Here is a 25,563-nt window from a genome sequence, read left to right as displayed (position 1 = left end):
TCTACAATCACATCATATCCATTTCTTGGTTCAAAAAATTTATATTCGTCAATTTTTTTCTTTCCTTCGTATGCAACTATATGAGTACTTCCGGTTCCTGAATAATGAAGAACTTTCCGGAAGTAATAGATTCTATTTAATACATATGATTTTCGGGTAAAGAATGTTTAATTTTTCTTGAATTCTTTCAAGTGTTTTTCCATTAATATCATAATGAGTGATTTTTCCGTATGAAGAATTACTTCTACATCTGAATTTGTACAAAAAGTTGTTCAATATCGATCCGAGCATTCTATTTATTAAAATCAACGAGATTCAACAAAAAAAAAAAAATTTCTCTCTCTCTAATCAATAAACTTTCATTATGTTCATCTGCTCCAAGAAAATTTCAATGCAACACTGAATATGTTTCATAATCCATGACAGCAGCAGACGCGATACGAATACATGATCGAGTAGAATAAATTACAACTTGTTCTACAATATAAGTACTAAATCCATAAATTGTCATTAAAGTTTTTGAATCATTAAATAAAATTTGTTATTCAATTTTAATAGGATTATATTGTAAATTTGTAAACCTACATCAGTGGCAGTTGATGGATGCAAATTATCAAATTTAATGTTGTTTTTCAGAAGTCATTGTTGCTATGTCCTATTGTGATGCTATAAATAATTTTTTTGATATTATAACCGTTTTTTTAATCTTCCATTTTCCAGTAGAATTCGAATATAAGTGAGCTATCGGATCAATTCCAAATACCATAAATAAATCATTTGTTCCATTTACAAATATTCCTTTATCTTATACGTGAAATTTCTTTAACAAAATAAATATTATTCCCAACAGGATTTAATTTAATTAATTTTTTGAAATATTATAGGTTCTGAATCTTCTACTAAAACATGTTTATGATTAGAACTTACATAATCTTTTCTGATTTATATTCAGTATCATAAACAAGTTATCCAAATTTTATTTTCATTGACCGGCCAACCTACAACTGAAGAATCATCCCTACTAAATGTAATTAGATAACTCCTTGATATTTCTTTTCCATGATGTGGAGGTTTAGAATTATCAAATTTCGATGAAATACTAGAAATGTTACTTCATTTTTTTTCTTTATGAATCGAGATTACAATCTTGTAATATATATTACACTAATTATATATAATAAAAGAATATATTTTTTTTCCTTTCTTTTTTTTCTATTTGATAAGTCAAATAATCTAAAATTAGTTGAATTTATTGACAAAAAAGTTCACAACTTAAGCGGGCATTGTAACAAATGGGTTCACTAAGCACTCGTCAATGCATGTAATATTCGTACTTTTACGTTTAATACCCTATTTTTAAGAGTTTTTTTTTACAATTTTTTTGTTATACGAGCCTTAATGCCTTATATGTCAGCCAATAGACTCATTCACAATGAACCTAAATTTAAAATATTGTTTAAAAACGCCAAGAGATAAATATTTTCAGATTAATGAATTAATTAATTGTTTTTAAGAAATATTGGCTCTTACTGCCTCTTAGGCGTTGGAATTGAAAATCGAATCTTTCAAGTTTCTAATCCCTAATTGGTTCAATTCAATTTTAGCAAAAAAAAGTAAATATCATCAATTAATTATTTAATTATTCAAGTAATGAATCGTATCATCGCGCCACTACATCTAGTTATAAGGCAATGTAATCATGTACACTTTTAAAATATATCCCAATTTTAATATTTTAAAATTTGTTTATTTGTTAAATACAGTATATATTACAAAGTTCTAAATTATTTGGAATTAAATATTAAATATTGTCAAATTAATAAATAATATATTAATTAATGACGCAATACTTTTATTATTAAATTAATAGACCGCCATAGACTAAAATATTATTAATATCTTTAATGAATATACGTCATTACGAGAAGTTTATTAGGACTAAGCGAAAAACCTAAATACCGGCCAACGTATTAGAAATGTCCTTTACAAAGAAAAAATCCAAATTTAACTTCTACTATTCTATATAGATAGATAAAATATTTATTTATTCGGCAGTAATTTCCATAAATTTAATCTTTGATTTTTCATAAAAGTTTCTTGTAACTCTAAAAAATATTAATATTGGAAATATATAAAAAGTATACAGAAGTGATTTGATAACTAAATAAAGAATGGACAAATCGTCATAAATTATTAAAGTATAAATTTTTAGTTAGTATCTACAAGTTTATTATAAAAATTTAAATTACATATATTTACTACTCACCTCTATCAAATATAATTCTTGGCAAGTATGAAGAGGAAGATTTCTCGGATCATAAAATAATGTCGCCTTTGTCTAAGTGAAATAGATATTTCATAAATTTTTTATTTGATTTGCTTATTTAATAATAAATAACTAACCTTTTTATTTTCTTCATTGTCATCATTAATCGTTTTAATTTGAGTTTCTTGCTCAAATAATTTAGTAGTTAAATCTTTTATTATATTTTCAAGATTAGTTATATGTTCAAGTTGTTCTTTTTGAGTTTTTATCAATGACTCAAAGATGAAAGGTTTTCGAGTTCAGATGATTGTTCATTAATTTGTTCTTCAAGTGGCTTATTTAACGAAAGAAGTTCCTTATCAGAAAGGTGAAGTTCAAGTAACTAAAGAAAAAATAAAATGTTTGTTAAGCTTTTTATTTGAATTTAGAAACATAATTACAATTTACCTTTCTCTAAATATTTTCATCGTCTGTCATATTAATTAATTCTTCTATCTCTTCATCTTGTTCTTCTTTCTTTTCTTCTTCATTTTTACTAGATTATCCTCATCATCTTTATTCAATTGAGCAAAAGAAGAGACTTTCCTTTGTGGTTCAACAAAAACCTTTGGTTTATGTTTTTGTATTGTTGATTTATAACCTAGTACCAGAATAAGAAGTACTTTCATCAGTTGGTTTACGTTGATATAAATTTCCTCCGTAAGAAGGATATCCGGGATTATCATAATTAGAAGCTTCTGTTCTTAATTCTTTAGGTTGCTAAGTTACATCTAACATAGTCTTTGGAATTCCTATCTATGAATTAAACCTTGGATTTCTAATTATAGGGTTAATATGCCTAGAAGATACTACTTTATCATTATCTCTTCCTTCATACATGATTTCCAAACGAGAATCGAATGATTTTGTACTCCATTCATTGTATTTGTATAACGACAAGAAGGTTGCATTATTATTAATATAAAAAGATAATTTAGGTGTAAACCCTTGACCTTCTATAATAAAATTAGGATTAATTTTTACGGTCGGACTTTTTACTTGCCGTGATGATTGCTGTTGTTGACATGGATCATTTCCCCAGGAAACATCTGATCGAATATCTGAACGATTATAACTTTGTTCCTCAGTTGTCATCATATTGTTTTAAATTATTTTATTTTGATTTTTTATTTCTAAAAGAAATTTCTGATTGTGAATAATTTTCATTTCCTGCTCTACCTTCTAACGCTCTTAAATTAGAATGAAATTCAAAATTATTAAAATTTGAAATAATATTCGTTGCGTGAGGCTTTTTATTTATTATAGATGGCGCTTTGTCATCCCGATTATCATTTACATTATTGACAAACTTGTTATTCTTATTTTGGATATTGGATTTTGGCTTAACCGGTTTTCTCTAGTAACAGAATCATCTGAGTCACTACCTGTTGTTTCGTCATCTATATCTTCGGAACTATCACTTCCTTCATCTTCTGTTGAAAAAGATTTTATCCTAGGCTATTAGTTTTGAAAAGCAAATCCCGCAGCACCTAATATGGATGAAGGTTTTGTCAATTGTTGAGGATTAGTTGCTGGTAATGAATCTTTATTTCCAGGATTTTTTAAAACACGTTAAAAGCCTTTTTTTTTTAAAAAAAAAATGAAAAAAATGATATAATTGAAAAATTATTTTAGGAGAACAAAAAAGAAAAAAAATATATATTTTTTTCAAAAATTTTTTTTTTTTTATAAAAAAAGGAGGACCTTTCGACCTTTTGTTATACTATTATATATAATAACATTATTTTCATGGCGGACCTATTTTACAATTTCGTAGTTGATTTACAGATCACTACAATTTTATAGCAACTATTTATTGTTGTACTTATTTTTTTTCATAAAGAAAAATCCTATTTCGTTTTTAGTTAATTAAAAAATTGTTATTTTTGTTATTTTTGTCACACCTAAAATAATTTCAGCCTATTTATGATCAATATACATTTCTCTAATAAATAACAATTTTGATATTTTTGATACTAATCCCCAACCGAATAATAATAATAATAAAACAACCCTTGATTTTGTTGTTATGTGTAAATCACGCGAAATAGTCTGAGCGAAATTCACATTGTCTCCTTTCTCAATAAGTTCAATAAGCATTAAATAGATGGAATTTCTTTCTTAAGTTTTTTTTTCTATTTTGACAAAAAATTGATATCATGTGATATAAATAAGAATTTCTCAAAGAATATCACATGATTTGCAATAGCCTATTGATTACGTTATTACGAATATTACGTACAGTCGGTACAGATGCAGGTTATCCGATACGTATATCGATTATCGATATATCTGATTTAGAGAATTATCACGGACTTTGCAGACTATGCATATGATTCATGATAAGAACTTATTCCTTTTTTTTAAAAAAAAAACTGTAACGCATCTCTTTATTAAGGATAGATAATATCCAATTTCAGAAATACCTAGAAATCGTTCGTGCGACACGAGACGAAAAAGAAATAAATAAAAATACAAACCTGTAAAAACTAAACCAATATTGGACCTAACTAAATTAAACTCTACTAAAAACCTAAAAGATAACACTAAACTAAACTAAGAAACTAAAATTAAGAGAAGCTCTCGCTAATCTAGTAAAAAAATGCTAACTAGTGTATATATGTTGACCTCTTCCCCACATTTAGTTCCTTATCTTTTGTTATTTCTCCTAGCTAAAAACTTGCATCTTTTTTTTATTGGAAAATTTTTTACGCGAAATCACGTGACTTAGATTATAAGATGCCAGTTTCCAAATTCTTCTTCTTGTCTTCTTGTCTTCTTTTTTTCCTCCGACTCTTTCGGTTTTCGCGGTGATGGTGACTCTAACATCGGCCTTTTCTCTCCCACTTCTCTTTCATCTTGTTTGCAATTTTCGTCCTTGAGCCTTTTTGTGAAATCATCATTGAGCGTGGTGTATTCGTGCATTATTTCACTTTGTTTCGCCATACTGATGATTTTCTAACTCAGCACCAAGAAGTTATTCGTCTTCATCGCCCATGATTTAACTTCGCTTCGTTCCTTCAAACCTTGTTCCCTCTTGATCGATCGCACAAACTTCTTCGTTTATGTAAATAAAAACTAATTCCATTTAATAAATCGTGGTTAATGGCTTATCGTATAAAACCTATTGAACTCAATGCTACAAATACAATGATAGTAAACTAATAAAATAATAGGGAAGAAAAAGACATATAAATTTTAGAAGAAAAATTTTAAGAAACTTTAATAACTAAGGAGTCATAAAATTTAATATATATATATATATATATATATTATTGTTCATAAATAATTTACATAACAGTTAACAAAATATAACAAAATAACGCGTGGAAATTTAATTTGTCGTATTTATCGTGTGATAAAGTGATATACAATGCTAATGCATTCTGTGGCGTTTTTTTTTTAATAGTTGCTATTAAATTGTTATCACACATAAATACAAAATTTTAAAAATGCGACCAATTTTAACGTCTTGTAAATAAAGAAAAACTCTCTCATGAATCAGTTTCTGGAAAATTGCAATGTTAAATTGGTGTTTTCAAGCTTATCTCAGGACTATAAATCTTATTAGTATGTAGGACTCTTATAAGGATGTCTTAGCGCTTATAATTTAGTACGGACAGATGTCAGCTAGGAAGCTTTCTTTGAAAATCTTAGTCAATAGGTTAAGTAAAATTTTAACAAAAGAAAAAATTTTTAATTAATACAAATTATGCAGCGTTAAAGAATGAAAGTACTTTTTAACCTTTAAAAATAATACAAGGTATAATTGAAGACGTGAATAAATATTAGAAAGAAGCTTGGATTTTATTAATGGATATTTCTAAAGCTTATGATTCAGCGAGTACAACAATGTTAGAAAAGGTATGAAAAGAATAAGATTACCGGAAAGTTTCATTAACTTAGTGATGGATATAAATTTAAATAGATTTAACAAGTAATAGTAAATAATAATAGTATGACGGAAGAGTATTATGTGCAAGATAGAATAGATCAAGGAGAAGTTTGGTCGCCAATTTTATGGAGGAGTTTTTATGATGCTCTTTTAGCAAGGTTAGAAGAAGTAAAAGAAGAAGTAAGTTATGAAATTAAAGAAGAAAGAGATTTAGATTTTAATGAAGAAACGAAAGAAAATTTATCGATTTCTTTTAATGTAATAGCTTTTATGGACAATAGATATTAGTATTATTATTTGACAAAGATCCAGTATACTGTCTGATATTAGTAACAGAAGTGCAGCACTCGCTAATAACAAAAAAGGTAATTTACCATGAAGTTGCCGTTACTATTTGTAAATTTCATATACAGTAATTTTAGAATTACTTATTTAAGTTAAAAAATTCAGAAATCACTATTATTATCAGTAATAGCTTACATTCAATGATAAGTCATGATCATGTATTTCGTTTTTTTAACACTAACAATTCTATTTTGAAGCTTTAAACACAACAAACAAATTTTTATTTAAGTGTGTCCAAATTACTTTCTTTAACATTTGTAAAATAATAAATAATGCATAATTTCCATCTTATATTTGTAAAAGTTTGCATATACCAATCATTGAATATGTTGTTGTCTGTTGTATATTTAGTTGATAAATATAAAATTTTTTTTAATTCCATTCAAAATCTTTATAATGATTTTTATAAACCTCAAATCTCTTAATTATTCCATTTGTTTTATATTCTTGCATTAAATCTTCTGATTCTTGTTTTACTTTATTGACTAAAGAAAAAGTATTGATAATTAGCAACATAGGATTTTTATCTTTCCAATTATCAAAAAAGAATTTTAAATCTTCTAACTTAAATTTCTTGTTAAAATAAAAATAAAACTTAAACAAATTAATTGATGATGATTTAGTCAAAATTTCAAATAATTCCTTCCATCCAAAAGTATCGTTATTCACTCTAATATTTAATTCATTCAAAAATTGACTATTAGTTAATAAAATTTCAAATGCTTTGATAAATAATGAATCAATATTATCAAGCAATACTAGTTTAAGATATCTAAGATTTGGACAATTGTGATAAATTATTTGAATAAGCATTCTACTATTGAGAGAATCATAACATATACTTATCTCAGAAAGATTTCCTTTAGTGCTTTTAATTAAATTTTCTATATATTTATATGGAATTGCTTTAGCTTTTAAAATTTTTAAAAGAGGTAAAGATACTTCCTCTAACTGGCTCCAATCTGCTTTACGAGTATCTTTTAAATCTATACTCACTAAATTTACGAGATATGAAAGAATACTTGTATTAGGCTTCCAATTTATTCTCAAATATTTGATGGTATCTGCATGCTTTATCAATGATTCTTCAAAGGTTTTGTTATAATCATCACAACCAATTAGAGGTCTTCTAATATCAACATCATTTAGGTTTTCTTGTACTTCAATTAGTCTAATAATTCCGTAATATGAGTTATAAAAGCTACATAAACTATCAATTCTTAATTTTTTAATTGATTTGCAAATTGTAGCTAATCCTTCTAAAATATCTATTCTCATGTCAACATTAACATGCAAAGATTCAAGTTCTGAAAGGCAACATTCGGCACCCGGAATAAGATGTAGTCGACAATCATGACAATCAAAACCATAGCCTATAGTAAGATGACTAATTTTTGTATTCTTATTAATAAATAACTTTATTATCTCATTGAATTTATCTGTTGAAAATTTTGAAAATATGTTAGTTATATAAGTTATATCCAAATATTTCCAGAAATGAATGTAATTATAAAAAGGTCGTTGATATGTTTTTTCAAAAAATTCGGAATCAAGAAATTTTAAAATATCCGTTGGTATATGTGAAAGTATTACATTTGATAGTATATTCTTTGAATGTTTTTTAATTAAATATTGTCCAGGGTTTCTCCACAAAATTGGTATCGCTGTTGCACACCAAGCTTTATTAACTAAAATACATGAATAGAGAGATTTATTATCACTTTCTAATTCTCCGAATACTAAAAAAAGCACGTCTACGTTTAGAGATGACATTTCTTAGTTTAAGAGGCTTTTTGGAAGAGTTAATTTATTTAAAAAAAACCTTATCGAAGCAGATGGTTTTTTCCCTAATGAAAAAGATAAAACGCTATCATTTTATATTAGTCAAACTACGAAAAATGCACCCTTAATTTATGCTTTAAAGTATTGGTTAGGTTTTGGTAAAGTACGATGGCAGCATTCGGAGAAAATGGTTCATTTTTTGCTCATGATGAGTCATGTTTGTTTATATTAACTCAGAGATTGTTTCAATTTACATATAAAACCATACATTTTGCTATTCATACTAGGACCCCAAACAATACTGATATAGGTAAGGTCCAGAAAAAAAAATTTTACTATTAGCTGTACGCAGCACTTTTGACTATGATCAGTACGCATTTATAGCTCCTAACCCCTGAAATTTTTACAAAATACGCATTTTAATCCTCTAACTTCAAGTCAGTTTTTAAAATTTTAATTGGCTCTTTTATTAGTTGTATCAAATTGTTCTCTGTCTTCGTCTGCTTTACATCCTGAACATGCTACATGTCTATTTAAATAATCTTCTTCATACCTGTGGTTTAATTTGATTCCTTTCCCACATATACATACTACTTTTTTTGCATTAACAATATGAGTAACGTATTTATGTTAGCCAATCACTCTTTACCATATTTCCAATGAAACATTATGTATGCAATACAGAAAAGATTTTTTTCGAAAAAAAAAAAAATTTATTTTAAGATGATCGTTAAATAAAATTAATTATTATTACTTATTTCCAAAAATATACCAAAAATAAATCTTACCATCCTAAAATCCAATCAAAATTACGCAAAATCAAATTCTAACCTTATCAAAATTTTTTGATGATTGTACGCATTCCCAAATTCTAACATATTGAGAGCTACTAAGATGACGACGCATCTTCAGCTCCTACCTATATTAGTATTGTTCGGGGTCCTTTCATACTGACCAACTTTACTGTCAAGGCCAATTTTTTTGACATGACTTTACGATCATTATACCATCCATGTAATCAATGTTATCATGTATGTTAATGTAATAATCGATAATTGTCAAGTATTATGCAATGATTAAAATTCATTATATTTCAAATTTACAAATATGAATAATACAATATATTATATTAACTATTATTTTATTTACATACACTAGTTGAAATATACCTTGGTGGTGTATTATTTTTTTGTTTCACATAGGTAAAAGGTTTTAGCTCTATGGTCCGTTTTTCTTTATTATTCTTTATTTATTATTTATGGGTTCGTTATGACATGTAGCAGGTAATGGCTTCGTCGTATAGAACGAAGGTGATGTAAAGCGGGAGGTGCGTGGTATTCACCAAACGCAATGGTTTATTTTTTGTTTGTTTACTGTTTAATAAAATCTTTTTAATAAAAACGAATAATTTAACTTTGTATTATCTTTAGATATAAAAACAAAATATCAAATATTTAATTATGCTTACCTCCTGTTGCGTTATCCCATTCTCCATTATTGAACTTGTGGCTTTGATATACCAAATTTTTTAGCAAGATCTTCCTGATTATATGATGGATTATCCCTTTTCCACTCGCATAATTCTTTTTTTTTTCTGCAAAAGTTAAACTTTTTCTTTTACTGGTTCCTTCCGCTACTTTTCTTTTAGCTAGCAAAAAATTTTTGATTTCTCTAATTTACAAAAAAAAAAATCTTGCCCAATCGGAACCAAGAAAATCAAACATGACTGAGTGGGTAGTCTGAACTGTTTAACAAAGTAAATACTGAAGTGCTTGTCTGTATGTTCTCTGTCATACGAATAATAAAGATATTCCTTTTACCCCCAAAAAAAATAAAAATAAAAATAAAAAATTATAAGCATTATTAATAAAAGTGTAAAATTAAGGACAAGTAAAACCACAACACTTATTTGTAATTCAAATTTCTATATATACTAGGAAAATTTAGCTTTGTTTAATTAGTAAATGTTAAATCATTAGCATCAGTAGTACTATAAAGTTAGTTAGTAAATAAGCATTATAAAAAAAAAATAAAATTAGTATTAGCATTACGAAACAAGCATTACAAAAAATTAGTGTTACAAAAGTAAATAAAATTAGTAGTTAACTGTCAGTATTACAAAATTAGAATTAGTAAATTAGCATTAGTATCACAATAAAATTATAAGAAGTAAATAAAATTAGTAGTTAGCATTACAATAAGAGTTAAAGTTAAAACAATGTACTAGTAGCACTAAATAATTGTAACATTTCGGATTTTCCTATAATGCCATACATAATCAACGGATCAATCCGGATCGAAGCACTAGTTTATACATATATTTTATCACATCCTTATTTCACTTTATTCACAAAGTGATCATAGTATACAATAAACAGCAATCATTTTTTTTTTGAGAACTGAAATCTAGTTTTATGTATTATTTTAATTAAATTTATTAAATTCTTATACCACTTTAATAGGACCCAGGGATTCCTTAATGTACAGTGGGGGTATACGATATTAATGTACGAACTGGCCAGAATTAACGTTAACGCTATCACGTGCAAGTGCATAACTCCTAAACTCGGGCCAGTTTGTACGTTAATATTGTACACCCTTACTGTACGTTAAGGATGCCCCGAGCAATATCTACGCGTCTCTTCGGGGCCAATATTACATAATTCCGCCTAGCATTATCAAAAAAGGAAGGATCTACACGTTATTTCTGTATTGTTATTGCTTATATTGGATAACACGGATCTATAACAATCGAAAAGTAAATTATGTTCTTCGATTTTCTCTCTAACGGTAACATTACTATAGTTCTGGTCGGCATTACCAATCACGTGCACTTGAGTCACGAATGCGAGTCCATGGAAGATACATGTATTAACCTACTATTATAAAAATTCACAAGATCGCCGATCATGTACTATATCACTCCAATACATTTTACAACAAAAAAAACAAGAATGTGTCATAATAATAATTTATGTAAAGTTGGCGGTAGCATGGGTGAAAGCTTCTGGCAAGGCTGGGTTCGTCTTTCTGGGTAGCTTATTATGGTAAATAGGGTTCTTTTTAGTTTGTAATTTTTTGTATCAATAGTTTTACTTTATTACTTTAATAAATTGGCTTACAAGCTTAGCGTAAAAAAAAAAAATTTACACAAACGTAAACTATTTTAATAAGGTAAATTTAATATATTTAGGCACGTTGTTATTTTTCAAAGTAATTATCAATTCCTTCTCTCGATTTAACCATTTTTTTGTTATCTTTATATGAATGTTTAGCTGGTATAACTGTTTCCTGCCAGGTAATTTGGAGCTTACTATTATCGCCATGCTATAGGCTCGTAAAAAGTTGATGCTCAGCGTGGATTTTTATTTTCTTTTCGTCTATTCTGTCGTAATTATGAATGAAGTTGGGCTATTAATAGTTATGTTTAATATCGATTTTTTATTTTATTCCATTTTTTTTCTTATTTTTTTTTAGGCATCAACACATTTTGATGGAAGATATCGAGAATTATTTAACATTAATAATTATTATTTTGTAAGTTATTTTCGTTTATCAAGTCTCATTTATTTATTGGCTTTAACGTTTCAAAATGAATTATAATTAATTATAGATTTTCAGGCAGTTCATCGAACAATTTTCAAAGGTAGTTAGACTTATAACTCGAACAATAACGTAATCAATATCTTTTTTCTTCTTTTTAGTTGATAATCGGATTCGTAAACTTACCAGTAATTAACAAATTAATATTTGATTTTTTTTTAGATGCCGAAAGTATCTAGACGTGATAAACCAGTAAATTTATTGGACTTTTGGATAATTTTGTGATTACAATATCTACGAGGAATTTTTGAGCTGAATATGAATTGAAATTTAGAATACTTGAAAAGAATTAATGATACTGGTAAATATTTTTTTGAAATTTGTCAGTGATCATTTTTTAGGTTAAAAAATTTTTATCGGCGGATTATTGATCATAGATTCTAATAACCACATCAAGCTCTAGCTCGAATCAGTTTGTGATATTCAAAAGGAGAACATCAAGAAGCTATTGATGCAGTTTAAGTTGTTAATGTCCGGGGTTATTCGAGAAATGCAAGTCTCATCGTATTTGTATTTAAGATGAGCTTTGTTAGAGAATGAGAAGGAGTAGAATAGGTTTTACATATTCGATATTCAAACTTCTGAGACCGTCAAATTTAAATGTGTAGCAGCAACACATGTAAGTTAACTATATTATTATTGTTTGTTAAAAAAGGGTGGAGGGTAAGAAAACATTAAAAAAGAAGAAAGAAGGATCAACCGCGAGAGAGATTCTTTATAAAATCAATGTGGTATTATTCTTTAAGATATAAGATTGTTTATTTATGATATTGATATATACTTTTTATCCCTTTACTTTATTATTTAGATTCCAAAAAATACTTTATTCTCTTGCGTTAATGAAGCTGAAATTATTCATTAATTCCTTTGAGCAATGTGGGATGTATTAGCAACACCAAATGTAATCTTGCAGGAAACACTTCAAATAATTAAGATCCTGATGGAAAATTATATGAGAATTCGATCAAGAAGATATTGAAAATGTACGAAGGAACAAGTGAAATGCGCAAAAACTTAATCAACTTAATCAATGTTACGTAACACATACTGTAACTGTGTGACAAGAATTTGACCATTGACTTGTCAAATATTTCTAACTTGTGTTTAAATGTACGTTTGATGCAGAAGCCGAACGCAAAAATTTAACGAGATCGGAATTGGATAGAATTTTTAACCTAAGGTATATTTATTTTGCGATTGATATTATTGAATCAATATTATTTACCATAATCTAACTGTTATTCGTGAATTGAATAGGTTTATATCAAGCTTTTATATCAAATAATAACGCTTTAATGAGAATACATCTTAAAGTAATAGTGATATGAAAGAAAAAACAACTCATTCCTTGGAATTTTGATCAAACCATTTATTTAAACTTACAATCAAAATCAGAACGTTTGGAAAACTTGAAACTTTATAAATCGGTTAGTTTCTTTGTAATGAATTATAACATATATTATTCTTGAACATTGCTTTGAAACGAAGCAGTAAAATTAATCATTAATATTTTTTTAAGATACTTTTACTAGTATTTCAGATCGATCTTAAGGTTTAATTATCGACCTTGTGAATTTGACGAAAACCTTTGAGGAACTTATCTAATATTTGTATTTATTTTTTTGAATTTATTAATAATATGTTTACGATCTTAATCTTAACCTAATTCGACCTTGTAGTTTTGATGAAAACCTTGGAGGAGTTTATCTAATATTTGTAAACATTTTAATAATTTTATTATTCGGTTTACCATTTTGCCCTTAATTGTAGAGATAAATTGAAAAAATTGATTACATATCCCAAATAATGACATATTTTAGAAAGATTATTTAGCATCATGTATAAAACATATTGGAGATTGAGGGAGTTTGAACTTGGTTTTGATTGAAACCTAATTGGAGTAATAAAGAATTTTTATTTCTTTAGAAAACCATTGTATTAATATTTAGTGTATCAATAAAGTCGTAAATTTAATTAACGTTAATATTTGCAATGAATACTTAATGTTGTATGATGAAAATTATAATTTTTTTCACGTAAGAAGAATAATAATAATTATGCAGATTTCAAACCTCGTATCGACTCATTGATGAAGTTCTTCCATAATGAAGTCGTCTTCTTGAAAATGATGCAAAAACAAACTCAGTTTTAGAAAAAATTCTTATTAGATTAACCTATTTATCGTCATGATGTATGAAATTACCGGACGAGCAATCAACCAGGAATAATAAAACATATTATATTGATTATAAATAAGAAATATTCTTTAAATGAATATATATAACTAACTCACAATGGTAATAATTTATAATCGCGTTTTAATTGCTACGATACAACATTTTCTATGATACATAGTTTCGTACGTGCTTTTTTCCGATCCTTACTTTTGAATATGATCTCAGAATATCAACTATTCAATTTAGATGATTTTATTCACTGGAAATGTTAGTGAACCAGTAGTTTTTAAACCGTATCACGACCTCCTCCATGGTATATTAAATAAACTAAAACGTTATAGTGAGTGTAATAACTTTATTTAATAACAAGATTGAATATGAATTGAATACAAAAAAAATACAGTATACAAAATTTCTATAACTAAGAAAAAAAAAATAATAAAATTCTTATTAAATAAAATCTACAATACAATAAACATACATAATAAAAAAACAAATAATAAAAAAAGTATATATATATATATAAAACATATTCCTTTTTTTTTTTACAAAGAAAATAAAAAAATAATTATTAATAATTTAACTTCCCATTAAATAAGCGACAGATTTCTTCTGAATCCATTCAAATTCTTCAAAAATGGCTTCATTTAAATCAGTATCATATTTTTTAATTATTCCTTTCATTTTATATATTTTAATTAAATCTTCTGTTTGCTTCTGCAATTGTAATTGTAACTCTGCTTCTATATTTGTATAATATTTATCAATTGGAATTGTTTGTAATAATATAGGATGTCTACCTTTCCAATTATCAAAAAGTAATTTTAAAGATTCTAATAATTTAAGTGACCAAATAGAAGAGAATTTAAATCTAAACAAACCAATTGGTGAAGATTTAGCCAAAATCTCAAATAAATCATTCCAATCAGGTTCATTCAATTCATCAGTAAAAATAACCAACCCACTCAAATATTGACATTTAGTTAATAATTCTTCTAATTCTAAAATATTATTATTATTAAATAATAATTTTAAATATATAAGATTAGGACAATTTTGATAAATTGCTTGAATAAGTCTTCTATTATCATCACCTTCATAAAGTATACTAATTTCAGTAAGATGACCTTTTGTGTTTTCAATTAAACTTGTTAAAATTTTAGATGGAACCAATTGAGCTCTTAAAATTTTTAAAAAAGGTAAAGATACTCTTTCTAAATTACTCCAATTTGTCACGATTGATAAACTAACGCTTATATCTAAACTTATTAAATTTACAAGATGTGAAAGAATTTTTGTAGTAGGATTCCAACCAATTCTTAAATATTTGATGGTATCTGCATTCTTAATTAAAGTTTCTTCTAAAGTTTTACGATATGATTCATTTCTCTTATTAGTAAAACAGACAAAATATACTTCATTTAAATTCTTTTGAGCTTCAATTAATTTAACGATTCCAGAATTATCACTATTATCATATTGCATAATATAAAATTTCAATTTTCTAATAGATTTACAAATTCTAGCCAATCCTTTTAAAATATTTTGATTGGTTTTATCATCACAATGAAGACATTCAAGTTTTGAAAAACACTGTTCAGAGCCTGAAATACTGTGTAATTGATAATAAAAATGTTCTGGAATATCAATATAAACAAATTTTGTATTTGCATTAACAAATAAATTTAATACTTCTTTTCTTATAATAGCTATATCAGATTTATTAATATCCCTTTTAGAAACGATCATACTTTCTAAAAGAAATAAATCTAAATATCTCCAGAAACTAATATAATTAAATAAAGGTCGTTTATATTCTTCAGAAAAAATATCAATTCCTTGATTCTTTAAAATATCTTTTGATTCTTCTGGTAAATGTGAAAGTATTACATCAAATAACATAAATTTTGCATTTTCGGTTAACGTATATCTTCCAAGAATTTTCCATAATATTGGTACAGTCATTTCACACCAAATTCTATTAACCAAAAGGCATGAATAAAGGGATTTTCTATCATCTTTCAATTCATCTATTATTAAGAAAAGTATATCTTTGTTGATTCCCAACATTTTTTTTTTTTTTTTAAAAAAAAAATAAAAATAAATAAATAAAAAAAAAAAGACCGAAGAAAAATTTTAACTTTGTTTTACATATTTAATGCGGGCGGCGTATTCGTGTAACAAACATCACGTATCATCATCGTGAAAACATAATGAACATACATGATGCATGAAGATCAGTATGAAATAATTAGACTATGTTACAAAAAAACTGTAAAATTATTTCTTAAGAGAAATCACATGTTTAAATTTAATTTAATTTAATGTAGTTATTAAATTAAATTTAATTTATTCGCAGTTAATTTAAAAATAAAATAATTTATCGCAGTTTACCATTTATCGGATTTCGGGATTGTGTTATATTTTGTTATACTAAAATTTTTAATATCCAATAACTTTCCGTTTATCATCTGATAATTATTCAATAATTGCTCAGGAATCCGGACGAAATCGTCCACTTAATTTTTTTTTTTTCGTCATGTAATTTGGTAATTTTCGGTAAATTTGCGTGGGTAGCACAATTCTAAAAACGGCGATAACATCCGGTACACATCCCTGATTTACACAATATTTTAACTTAAAATGGAAAAGCTTAAGTTAGATACTTTAGTAAATAATATAAATTTTACATTATATATTCTGAAAATCATTTTCGGATAAAAAATTTTTTTTTTCACACGAAATGATTAAATGATTACGTTATATTTTTTATGTAACAAATTAAACGGTAAATGTACTAACCAAAATTTTTTTTTTTATTATTTATTAATATTTTTAAGTTTATTGTTGACTAAAAATGTTCTTATTATAAATGAATATTACGAAAATCTGGAATCTAGTATTTATTACTTTACAGTAAAACAAAACAAAATAAAATAAAATAAAAATAAAAAAAACATTAATGTGATTATTTATTCAAATTTATAGTGTATATTAGAACCCGACTCGATCACAGGTAACCCGGGTCTAATATAAAATTTTTAATTAAAAAATACAATAAAAATATTCGGGTCTCAGGGTCATGATCCGACTCGACGGTTTTATCAAGTTCATGTGGGTCACGGGTCGTCTGATTAGAAATTCGGGTCAATTAACCCAGGTCAACTCAGGCATAATAAACATTAATTAAATCATGTAAGAATTAATAAATGTATTTGAAATTTACATGCGTCATATAATATGCATATAATTTTTGGACATTCTTTACTTTATTATTTGATAATTATATTTGCTTCATTTATTCTTAATAGGGATGGTCACGATATGTTTTCGGTTCTGCGTTTCTTATAAAATAAATGCATAAAGTTAAAGATAGAATGTGTGATGCTGATCGGTTAAATAAAATTTTTTTTGTCAAACAAACTCGATGATGATTCTTTCTAATTTAAACCGGTTCCAAGCTTCAAATCTGTTCCAGAATTGGAACAGACCATACCTTATAATTCATTAAATTTAGCATCAATAATGTTTACTAACATAGCACAAACTCAATCCAGTTTGGAATGACCCAAATCGAACGAGGTTAAGGCGTTCGCTTAAAATTAGTTTAAAATACAGTTTCGGTCGTAAAATTTATTCAGTTGGATTTGGGATATGGTCGGGTTTGGGTTATAATACCTACAAAAACTAAAATTCACATATTATTGGATGATTGGTGATATCGATGTTTTAACGGAACTTTAATAAAGTCCCAGCGAATTGATGTTAGAATACCGCTTCTTAATTTGGTCACAACTTCATTACTATCCCGAATAGATTATTGCTTATTACATCAAATTGAGCAATGGAATACTCATTTAAAAAGCAGTAGAAAAATGTAATTTCATACTCAAAATGGCTACCGCTACGATTAAATCTATTTATAAAGTTGTTAATTTTTTCTTGAAACAAAATTTTAGGGAACTGGAAATATTTTGCATTTCTATAAGCAATTTATCTCCCTCTTACAAAAAACGAAAAAATGTCTAAATGTTACACTAAAGTTATCCTTAAAAAAATACTGCTAGTCAAAATGATTGATTATTTCACAGAATACGCATATTTTTGAGTAACTAAATAATTTTATAGACTATTCGAGAGCTTTTTATTATGGTGAAGATATAAAATAGCAACTTCCTATGATGTTTGAGGTGGTATGAAAATTTTTCTTTCAATAATAAGATTTTCTCGTTCATTTTTAAGCTCAGACTTCGAATCCTAATGAGAATTTTGGATTGCCTTTGAAGCAATATATTAAGAAAATGGTAATACAAAAAAGAGGAAAAAAATGTAATGAGCCATTTCTCAATTTATTTAATTTATTTAGGAAGGAATAAAATAATTTTTTGAAAATATAATAGTTATTGTTAGCGAAGTTATTAATGCAAATAAATCAAATTGAAGCATGTGTTGATAGATGAAGGTTAAATCAAATATTAATTAAATAATAATAAAATTTGTGTATTTTTGGACTCCAAAAATTCCACAACTTTATAATAAAGTTTATGTGTTATATTAAAAAAATTGACCGACACTATCTTCGCCGGAGTCTGTACGTACAATTTCTCCAAAAAAAGATATAATGCGAAATCATTGCATTAGATAATAACTTCCCACTTTATAATTATAGTTCCCAATAATCAATTTTACTTCACATCATGCTGACAGACAGTGGTTTTGCTGAGGGCAAAAGTTATTTTCCTAAATTTATAACCAAACGTCCAATGATTTCCTAATAGTCCTAATTTTGCCAAAAAAAAAGCAGTTCTACGCATATTCAAAAAAAGAAAAACTATAATTAATATGATTATATGTCCTGATTTGACGTGACTATATTATTGTAGTCGAAAGTAATTTCAAGTTTACTACGTTAATTGAAAAAATTTTATTTTAACATTTAACATTTTGTAAGAAGTAAAGAATTTATTTTTTCCAACGATGTATACGGTTGCACTTTATATATTTTTAACATTATATGTTTATCGTAATATTTGAAATAATAACGATAATAATAATAAAAAAAAAGAATTATTTTCCCAATGAAACTTTATGTTATACAATAAATTATCATGTTTCAATATCAAACTTTATTTAATTAAAGTAAATTTTACGTTAATATATACATAGGAATAATATTCTTATTCATGATTTCTCATAAAAATAATTTATTTTAGGATTAAAGAAATAACCATCTACTTCTAGTATTAGAATGAACAGAACATTTTTTAATTATTCCCTTTACCTTATATTTTTCGATTAAATCTTCTAATTGCTTCTTATCACCAAATTCATTACAATAATTATCACTATCTATTTCCAATAACATAGGATTCCTATTTGTCCAATTATCAAAAAATAATATTATATCTTCCAAATTAATCCTCCCAGAATGAAATTCAAACGTAAATAAACTAGTTGGTGATGATTTAGCTAATATTAATAATAATTTATCCCAATTAAACATAATATCAAAATCTACCACATCAATAATTAATTTATTTAAAAGTTGACAACTAATTAATAAATTTTCAAATTCTGAAGTAAGTAAATTAGTATTATTAGATAATGATAAGTTAAGATATTTAAGATTTGAACAATTTTGACAAATTGCTTTAAAAAGATTTTTACTATCAGCATCATTATAAAGTACACTAATTTCTGTTAGTTGTCCTTTTGTAATTTCAATTAAATTTGCTGTAATTTTGATTGGAACTTGTCGAGTTATTAGAATTTTTAAATTAGGTAATGATAAATCCTTTAAATAATCTAATTCATTCCAGTTTGTAGGATAAGGTAAACATGTACTTATTTCTAATCGAAATAAGTTTACAAGGTATGAAAGAATTCTTGTAATAGGTATCCAATCCATTCTCAAATATTGAATAGTATCTACATGTTTAATTAAAGATTCTTCAAGAGATTTGTAAATTGATTCATCTTCTATTATGTTTATTATAGCGCGTGAACCTTTATAAGGACCAATGAAACTAACATTATTTAATTTCTTTTGTACTTCAATTAATTTATTGATTCCAGAATTATTGGTACAGAAATGCACATTATCAACTCTAAATTTTCTAATCGATTTACATATTCTAGCCAATCCATTCAAAATATTTTGACAATTTCCAAAATCACAACAAAAAGACAAGGATTCAAGTTCCGAGAAACAACGTTCAGCTCCTGGAATATGATGTAATTGAAAATCATAATCTTGTGGAATAGAAAGATGAATAAACTTCACATTACTACTAAAAAATAATTTTAATATCTCGTCTCTTATATCAAACTTTTTAGACTCCTCAATCTTACTTGAAGAAATTATATTTTCTATAAGAAATAAATCTAAATATTTCCAGAAATTAATATAATTAAATAAAGGTCGTTGATATATTTCTGTAATAAGATTATTAATTTCTTGTTTCTTTAAAATATCTTTTGATTCTTTTGATAAATGTAAAAATATTACATTAAATAATATAAGATATTGACTAGGAATTTTCCATAAAATAGGTACTGATGTACAAGAATTAATGGTCGTAAGATATTGACCAGGATTTCTCCATAAAATAGGTACCACTGTTTCACACCAAGTTCTATTAACGTAAAGACATGAATAAAGTGATTTTTTATCAAATTTTAATTCTTCAAATATTAGGAAAAGTACGTCTTTGTTGAGTTTTGACATTTTTTTTTTAAAAAAAATAATTCCCGCATTTCCTTTGTTTATATTCCATGACGGGATAGAGCTGTGTAACAAATATTACGTTTAGAATTCATGAACGGAAAAAATTCTTGAATATAATTGGACATTATATATAAAGATCATTGATATGATTGACATCATATTTTCTATATAAAGTAAAGTTAAGGATTAGTGTACAAATCATAATTTAAGCCGGCGCCTTTATTATTTTCCGGAGATGATATTGCATTAAAAATAAAAAGAATTGAAATCATTCGATGAATATATCCAATAAATGATTTTTCTATCACTCATTTGTATTACTTTTTAATATAATAAATAAATTTTTCAAAAATTTAAAGTCAGGACTTATAAATGATTTTGTATGAACCGATTTTCTCATTACCTTAATTTTAATATGACATATATTTATCGCATCGGTATTATGTATACACCAATGAATTTTTATCAACTTCTCCACCGGTATAAAAAAAGTATAAAAAAGTATAAAATCCATCGGTGTATACATAATACACAATGAGATAAGCCTGTTATTCCATGAAACTCCCTCCCTCAGGGGGACCCCAAGACTCCGGTGAATATTTTAGTTATTCATTGATGATGTAACAGTGAGGGTGTACGATATTAACGTACGAACTGGCCAGAATTAACGTTAACGCTATCGCGTGTAAGTGCATAACTCCCAAACTCGGGCTAGTTCGTACGTTAATATCGTACACCCCACTGTAAGTTAAGGACGCCCATGGTATTTATTTCACGGAGTCACTGGAATATCATGATATCACGGCTGCGCCGTGAAAACCATTGATATCCACAGTTCCCGTGAAATAACTATTACTTAACCCATACGGCCATACTATGCCTTTATTAATTTTATGTTAATTTCATGCTATAAATTTTGGTCTGAAATTAATTGTGAATTAGAATATTTAACCATTATCAGTTAAATGATTAGGAATTTTGCTTTTTTTAATAAAATAATTTTTACAAGCATATTAAAATAAATTATCATAAATAAAAAAAAAAATTTTTAATAGACTGGAATTTTATAGAATTTACTCATATGTAATGAAATGATATTTGTTTTATCGATTACTTGATATCATAACGACTTATTATCATATGGACGGAGGATTCGCCATATCGAATTCTGCCTATTCTAGCTGCTGCTATTATACCGGACAAAAAAAAATTCTTAGATCCTCGTAACATCAATTTTTATGCATATATAATTCTTTTTTTTTATTGTGCAGTATATCACATTATATATATAATTAGTAATGATTATGTAGGATAAATTTTTAATAAAGTTGTTTATGTGATCGTCCTATGGAAATCATTTTTCCAGTGTGAAAAAGTGCCAGAAAATGTATGTGATGAATCGATAAAATCAAGGATATTATTATTGTCGTGATGTTATATGCAACAACTTCTGGCAAAAAGAAACGAACAAAAAAAAATACTATATTTCAATCCACGAAATTATTGTATAAATGTACTAGTACTTAATAAAACAATATATTGCTTATGTGAGTCATGTAAAATTCGTTAAAAAAAAAAAAAATTTAATATGAAAAAAAATTCACAGATTTTCGAAAAATTGATACAGGCGAATTAAAAAATTTTCCCCAGACTTATATTATCACGTTATTATAGCATTTGTACCAGATCAGTTTTATGATAACTTGTTTTAACTAACATATTACATATAATGTATAATTTATTTTAAGGATTATCAAATAATGAATGGGACGCATTCACCTCACATACAACTTCTTCACCGACAAACGTTTAATCGAAAAACGTTTCATCATCTCACCGACAGTTCATATTTTAGTTTCGAATATCAAAATATAAAGTCTTTTTTTTAAAAAATATATGTATATATATAATTATACTATATAATTTATCTTTTGTATAAAAATAAAATAATTTTTTCTCTTTTTAATATTGACCTAATTTTTAATATGTACTGTACGTAGACTCAAGTTTCTTTATCATTCACCAGTTTTATTATTTTAGCTGTGATGAACAAAAAATAAAAAGTTATAAAGGTATCGAAACTAAAATAAACCGGAAAAAATGAAATGTCGAAGAGAACTTTTTGTCGATGAAACATTTTCGGAAAAGTGATTGTCTGTCAGTGAAATTAACCAGACTCTAAATGAATTAGTTAAAAGTTATATTCATATCAAATTAAAAAATATAAATCAGATTATTGTCATTTGCGAATTATTAAATAATTTTTTTCCCATTCATAAAAAAATCTTCGCTTTTTGTTAGTACTTTAAAAAAATAATTCTCATTGGTTAAAAATATTTTTAACAAAGAACATAATAATGTTTAATTAAAATTTAAAATTTGCAAAATGAAAGTATCAAATAAAAGTAATAATAAAAGTTATTTCCTTTAATTAAACTGTTTATGTCTCAATTTTAACATATATTCCGAAAAAATTTCTAAAATAAAACCGTGTATAATTGTTACAACAAAATTATTATCTTATGCATTAAAGATTTTTTTTTTTTAATTCCATTCAAAATCTACAAAAAGACCACTAATTAAGTATTCTTCAATTATCTCTTTCACTTTATATTCTTCGAATAAATCTACTAATTCTTGTTCATACAATTTTTTTTCTTTTTGCAAAATTTAATTTTTTTTATCATTTATGCAGTGGAAATACCATTATAATTGTCAGAAAAAATCATTTTCAAAATTTATTCAATTCTTTGGATTTACCCAAGATCCAAATAATTTAAATTATATAATAGTTATGAGTTATGCAAAAAAAGGAAATTTAAGAAAATGTTTATCTGATATAATTAAATTTGAATGGCAAGAAAAGTTACAATTATTGAAAAAAATTGTATTAGGACTTAAAGTAATTCATGAATCAAATTTAACTCATGGTGATTTTCATGATGGTAATATTTTAATATCAGATAATTACAATGAGTTATTTATTATTGATTTAGGATTATGTAAACCTATAAATGATTTACAAGATTCTGATAATAAAACTAATGAAATTTATGGAGTTTTACCTTATATGGCACCTGAAATATTAAGACCAGAACCCTATACACCAGCAGGTGATATTTATAGTTTTTCAATGATAATGTGGGAATTTACATCAGGTATTCCTCCATTTAATCGTATATCACATGATCATCTCCTTATTTTGAGTTTCTGTGCAGGGAAACGCCCTGAAATTGTTGAAAATACTCCAAAATGTTATATAGATTTTAATGAAAAAATGTTGGGATTCAGATCCTTCCAATAGACCAACCATAATAACGCTTGAATGTATTATATCTGAATGGATTAGATGTATTAGTGATTATTATGAAATAAACAGGGATGGAAATTATGAATATGAAGTAACTAATATTGATAATCAATTAAGTTGGAGTTTGTAGAAGCAAACAAAGCTTTAGTACAAGGACAAGCAAGTGCTTCTATTATACAATATCATTCACAAGTATATTATACAAGTCGTAGATTTACTGGAATTTCAGTTCAAGAAGAGTCACAGGGCTTTGATTGTAAGATTGAAGATTAATAATTCTATTATTTATTATAAAGAAAACATTATTATTATGTATTTTTGCAGTTTTTACAATAAAGTAACAAGTATGATAATTATTGAAACGATGTTTATTTATATTTTTATTTGCGTTTGCAATTTGTTATTAGTATTATTGCATATCTTAGAGTAATACTATAATTATTATTTCTTGTAGATTGCATTATACATAATAAATATAACTGAAATAATTAATAATTTATATGCAAACAAGATAAATATTGTCAACTAAAAACTAGGAATATGGCCTAAATAATTTAAAAGTCAGTCAAATTTCTTTGATACTTTGAATATTGCTTCAATTTTGTAAATATGACCAGCTGTTAGATTGAGGTGACATATGTATTATTACACATTTAACAATGAAAAAAGTTATTAAGTATGATATTATGACCTTTAATCCATCTAGAACAATAAATTATTTCGTAGCATAATAAAAAATTTGGTTTTCTTATTCTTATCAATAATTTATTTGTTTCTTTTTATTAACAGTTTTTGATTACTAATTTCTTTTTTTTTTGGAAAAAAGAACCTATATTTTCGGGCATAATTGATGATCAATTAATTGTGTAACTTTTATTTTATTTTTATTTTCATTTTTCATTAAACGAGAATTTGAAAATCCAGAAATGATACAATTTTGAAGAGAAAAGGTACATAACTATACTACAAAATAATACATTACAGACAACTACAACAACGGAAATAATTAAATCAGTGATAACTCCCCTCCAATGCAGCACCTCTACCTGGCTAAGATTTGAATATCCTAGACTTGCCAACCTTGTTTTTCACCTGCACAACCCTCCTTACAAATTCTCTATTTCTCCTACTGAATAAAATGAGAAAAAAGTATTATATAACATTATAGAAATCTAATATATTCCCTCAAAAATATATATTATTCCTAATACCTTCTTCACCTGAAATCTTATTTAATGAATGAATATCTATTTTTAATATTTTATTTTTCGCTATATTATATGAATTTTCTAACACCTTAACGATTCTACAACTCGGAATCCAAATTAAATTTAAGAAAAATAAAATTACGATATTCAAATAAAATAACAACTACTTTTTGATGACTCGATGCGATGTTACACTAAGCACCTTTTTTTC

General features: G+C 26.0%; 6 protein-coding genes across 8 annotated transcripts; 1 reads left to right on the top strand and 5 right to left on the bottom strand.

The window, feature by feature from the left end:
* Window positions 1-2,534: 2,534 nt before the first annotated feature.
* OCT59_027164 (uncharacterized protein) lies at window positions 2,535-3,403 on the bottom strand (the record flags this gene model as incomplete). The annotated part of the gene is made up of 5 exons (XM_066136768.1): window positions 2,535-2,648; window positions 2,714-2,719; window positions 2,803-2,851; window positions 2,907-3,025; window positions 3,119-3,403. 5 exons carry the CDS (start codon window positions 3,401-3,403, stop codon window positions 2,535-2,537), a joined length of 573 nt encoding a protein of 190 aa, XP_065993222.1.
* Window positions 3,404-5,032: 1,629 nt separating this feature from the next.
* On the bottom strand, window positions 5,033-5,251 carry OCT59_027163 (uncharacterized protein; the record flags this gene model as incomplete). Its single annotated transcript, XM_025328226.2, has 1 exon — window positions 5,033-5,251. One exon carries the CDS (start codon window positions 5,249-5,251, stop codon window positions 5,033-5,035), a length of 219 nt encoding a protein of 72 aa, XP_025167505.2.
* A 1,666-nt stretch (window positions 5,252-6,917) lies between these two features.
* OCT59_027162 (uncharacterized protein) lies at window positions 6,918-8,318 on the bottom strand (the record flags this gene model as incomplete). Its single annotated transcript, XM_025328227.1, has 1 exon — window positions 6,918-8,318. One exon carries the CDS (start codon window positions 8,316-8,318, stop codon window positions 6,918-6,920), a length of 1,401 nt encoding a protein of 466 aa, XP_025167506.1.
* A 2,774-nt stretch (window positions 8,319-11,092) lies between these two features.
* On the top strand, window positions 11,093-12,792 carry OCT59_027161 (uncharacterized protein; the record flags this gene model as incomplete). 2 transcript variants are annotated; one of them, XM_066136767.1, is made up of 11 exons in its annotated part: window positions 11,093-11,117; window positions 11,227-11,374; window positions 11,521-11,540; window positions 11,603-11,625; window positions 11,805-11,864; window positions 11,941-12,002; window positions 12,093-12,122; window positions 12,218-12,231; window positions 12,328-12,342; window positions 12,539-12,549; window positions 12,739-12,792. In XM_066136767.1, the coding sequence occupies 11 exons, from the start codon at window positions 11,093-11,095 to the stop codon at window positions 12,790-12,792; spliced, it is 462 nt and encodes a 153-aa protein (XP_065993221.1). The 2 variants fall into 2 exon arrangements, with proteins under 2 accessions (XP_065993221.1, XP_065993220.1); XM_066136766.1 differs by lacking the exons at window positions 11,093-11,117; window positions 11,521-11,540 and adding an exon at window positions 11,453-11,483 and having other exon boundaries at window positions 11,372-11,374.
* A 1,894-nt stretch (window positions 12,793-14,686) lies between these two features.
* OCT59_027160 (uncharacterized protein) lies at window positions 14,687-16,177 on the bottom strand (the record flags this gene model as incomplete). 2 transcript variants are annotated; one of them, XM_066136764.1, is made up of 1 exon in its annotated part: window positions 14,687-16,177. In XM_066136764.1, one exon carries the CDS (start codon window positions 16,175-16,177, stop codon window positions 14,687-14,689), a length of 1,491 nt encoding a protein of 496 aa, XP_065993219.1. The 2 variants fall into 2 exon arrangements, with proteins under 2 accessions (XP_065993219.1, XP_025167507.2); XM_025321972.2 differs by having other exon boundaries at window positions 14,687-16,072.
* Window positions 16,178-19,322: 3,145 nt separating this feature from the next.
* Window positions 19,323-20,834, bottom strand: OCT59_027159 (uncharacterized protein; the record flags this gene model as incomplete). Its single annotated transcript, XM_025332770.2, has 1 exon — window positions 19,323-20,834. The coding sequence occupies one exon, from the start codon at window positions 20,832-20,834 to the stop codon at window positions 19,323-19,325; it is 1,512 nt and encodes a 503-aa protein (XP_025167508.1).
* Between the last annotated feature and the right edge of the window lie 4,729 nt (window positions 20,835-25,563).

The sequence above is a fragment of the Rhizophagus irregularis genome, chromosome 7 (genome assembly GCF_026210795.1).
Source record: "Rhizophagus irregularis chromosome 7, complete sequence".
NCBI classification, from domain to species: domain Eukaryota; kingdom Fungi; phylum Glomeromycota; class Glomeromycetes; order Glomerales; family Glomeraceae; genus Rhizophagus; species Rhizophagus irregularis.
The sequence above is the reverse complement of the archived record's forward strand: the minus strand, read 5'-3'. Positions and strand labels throughout refer to the sequence as shown.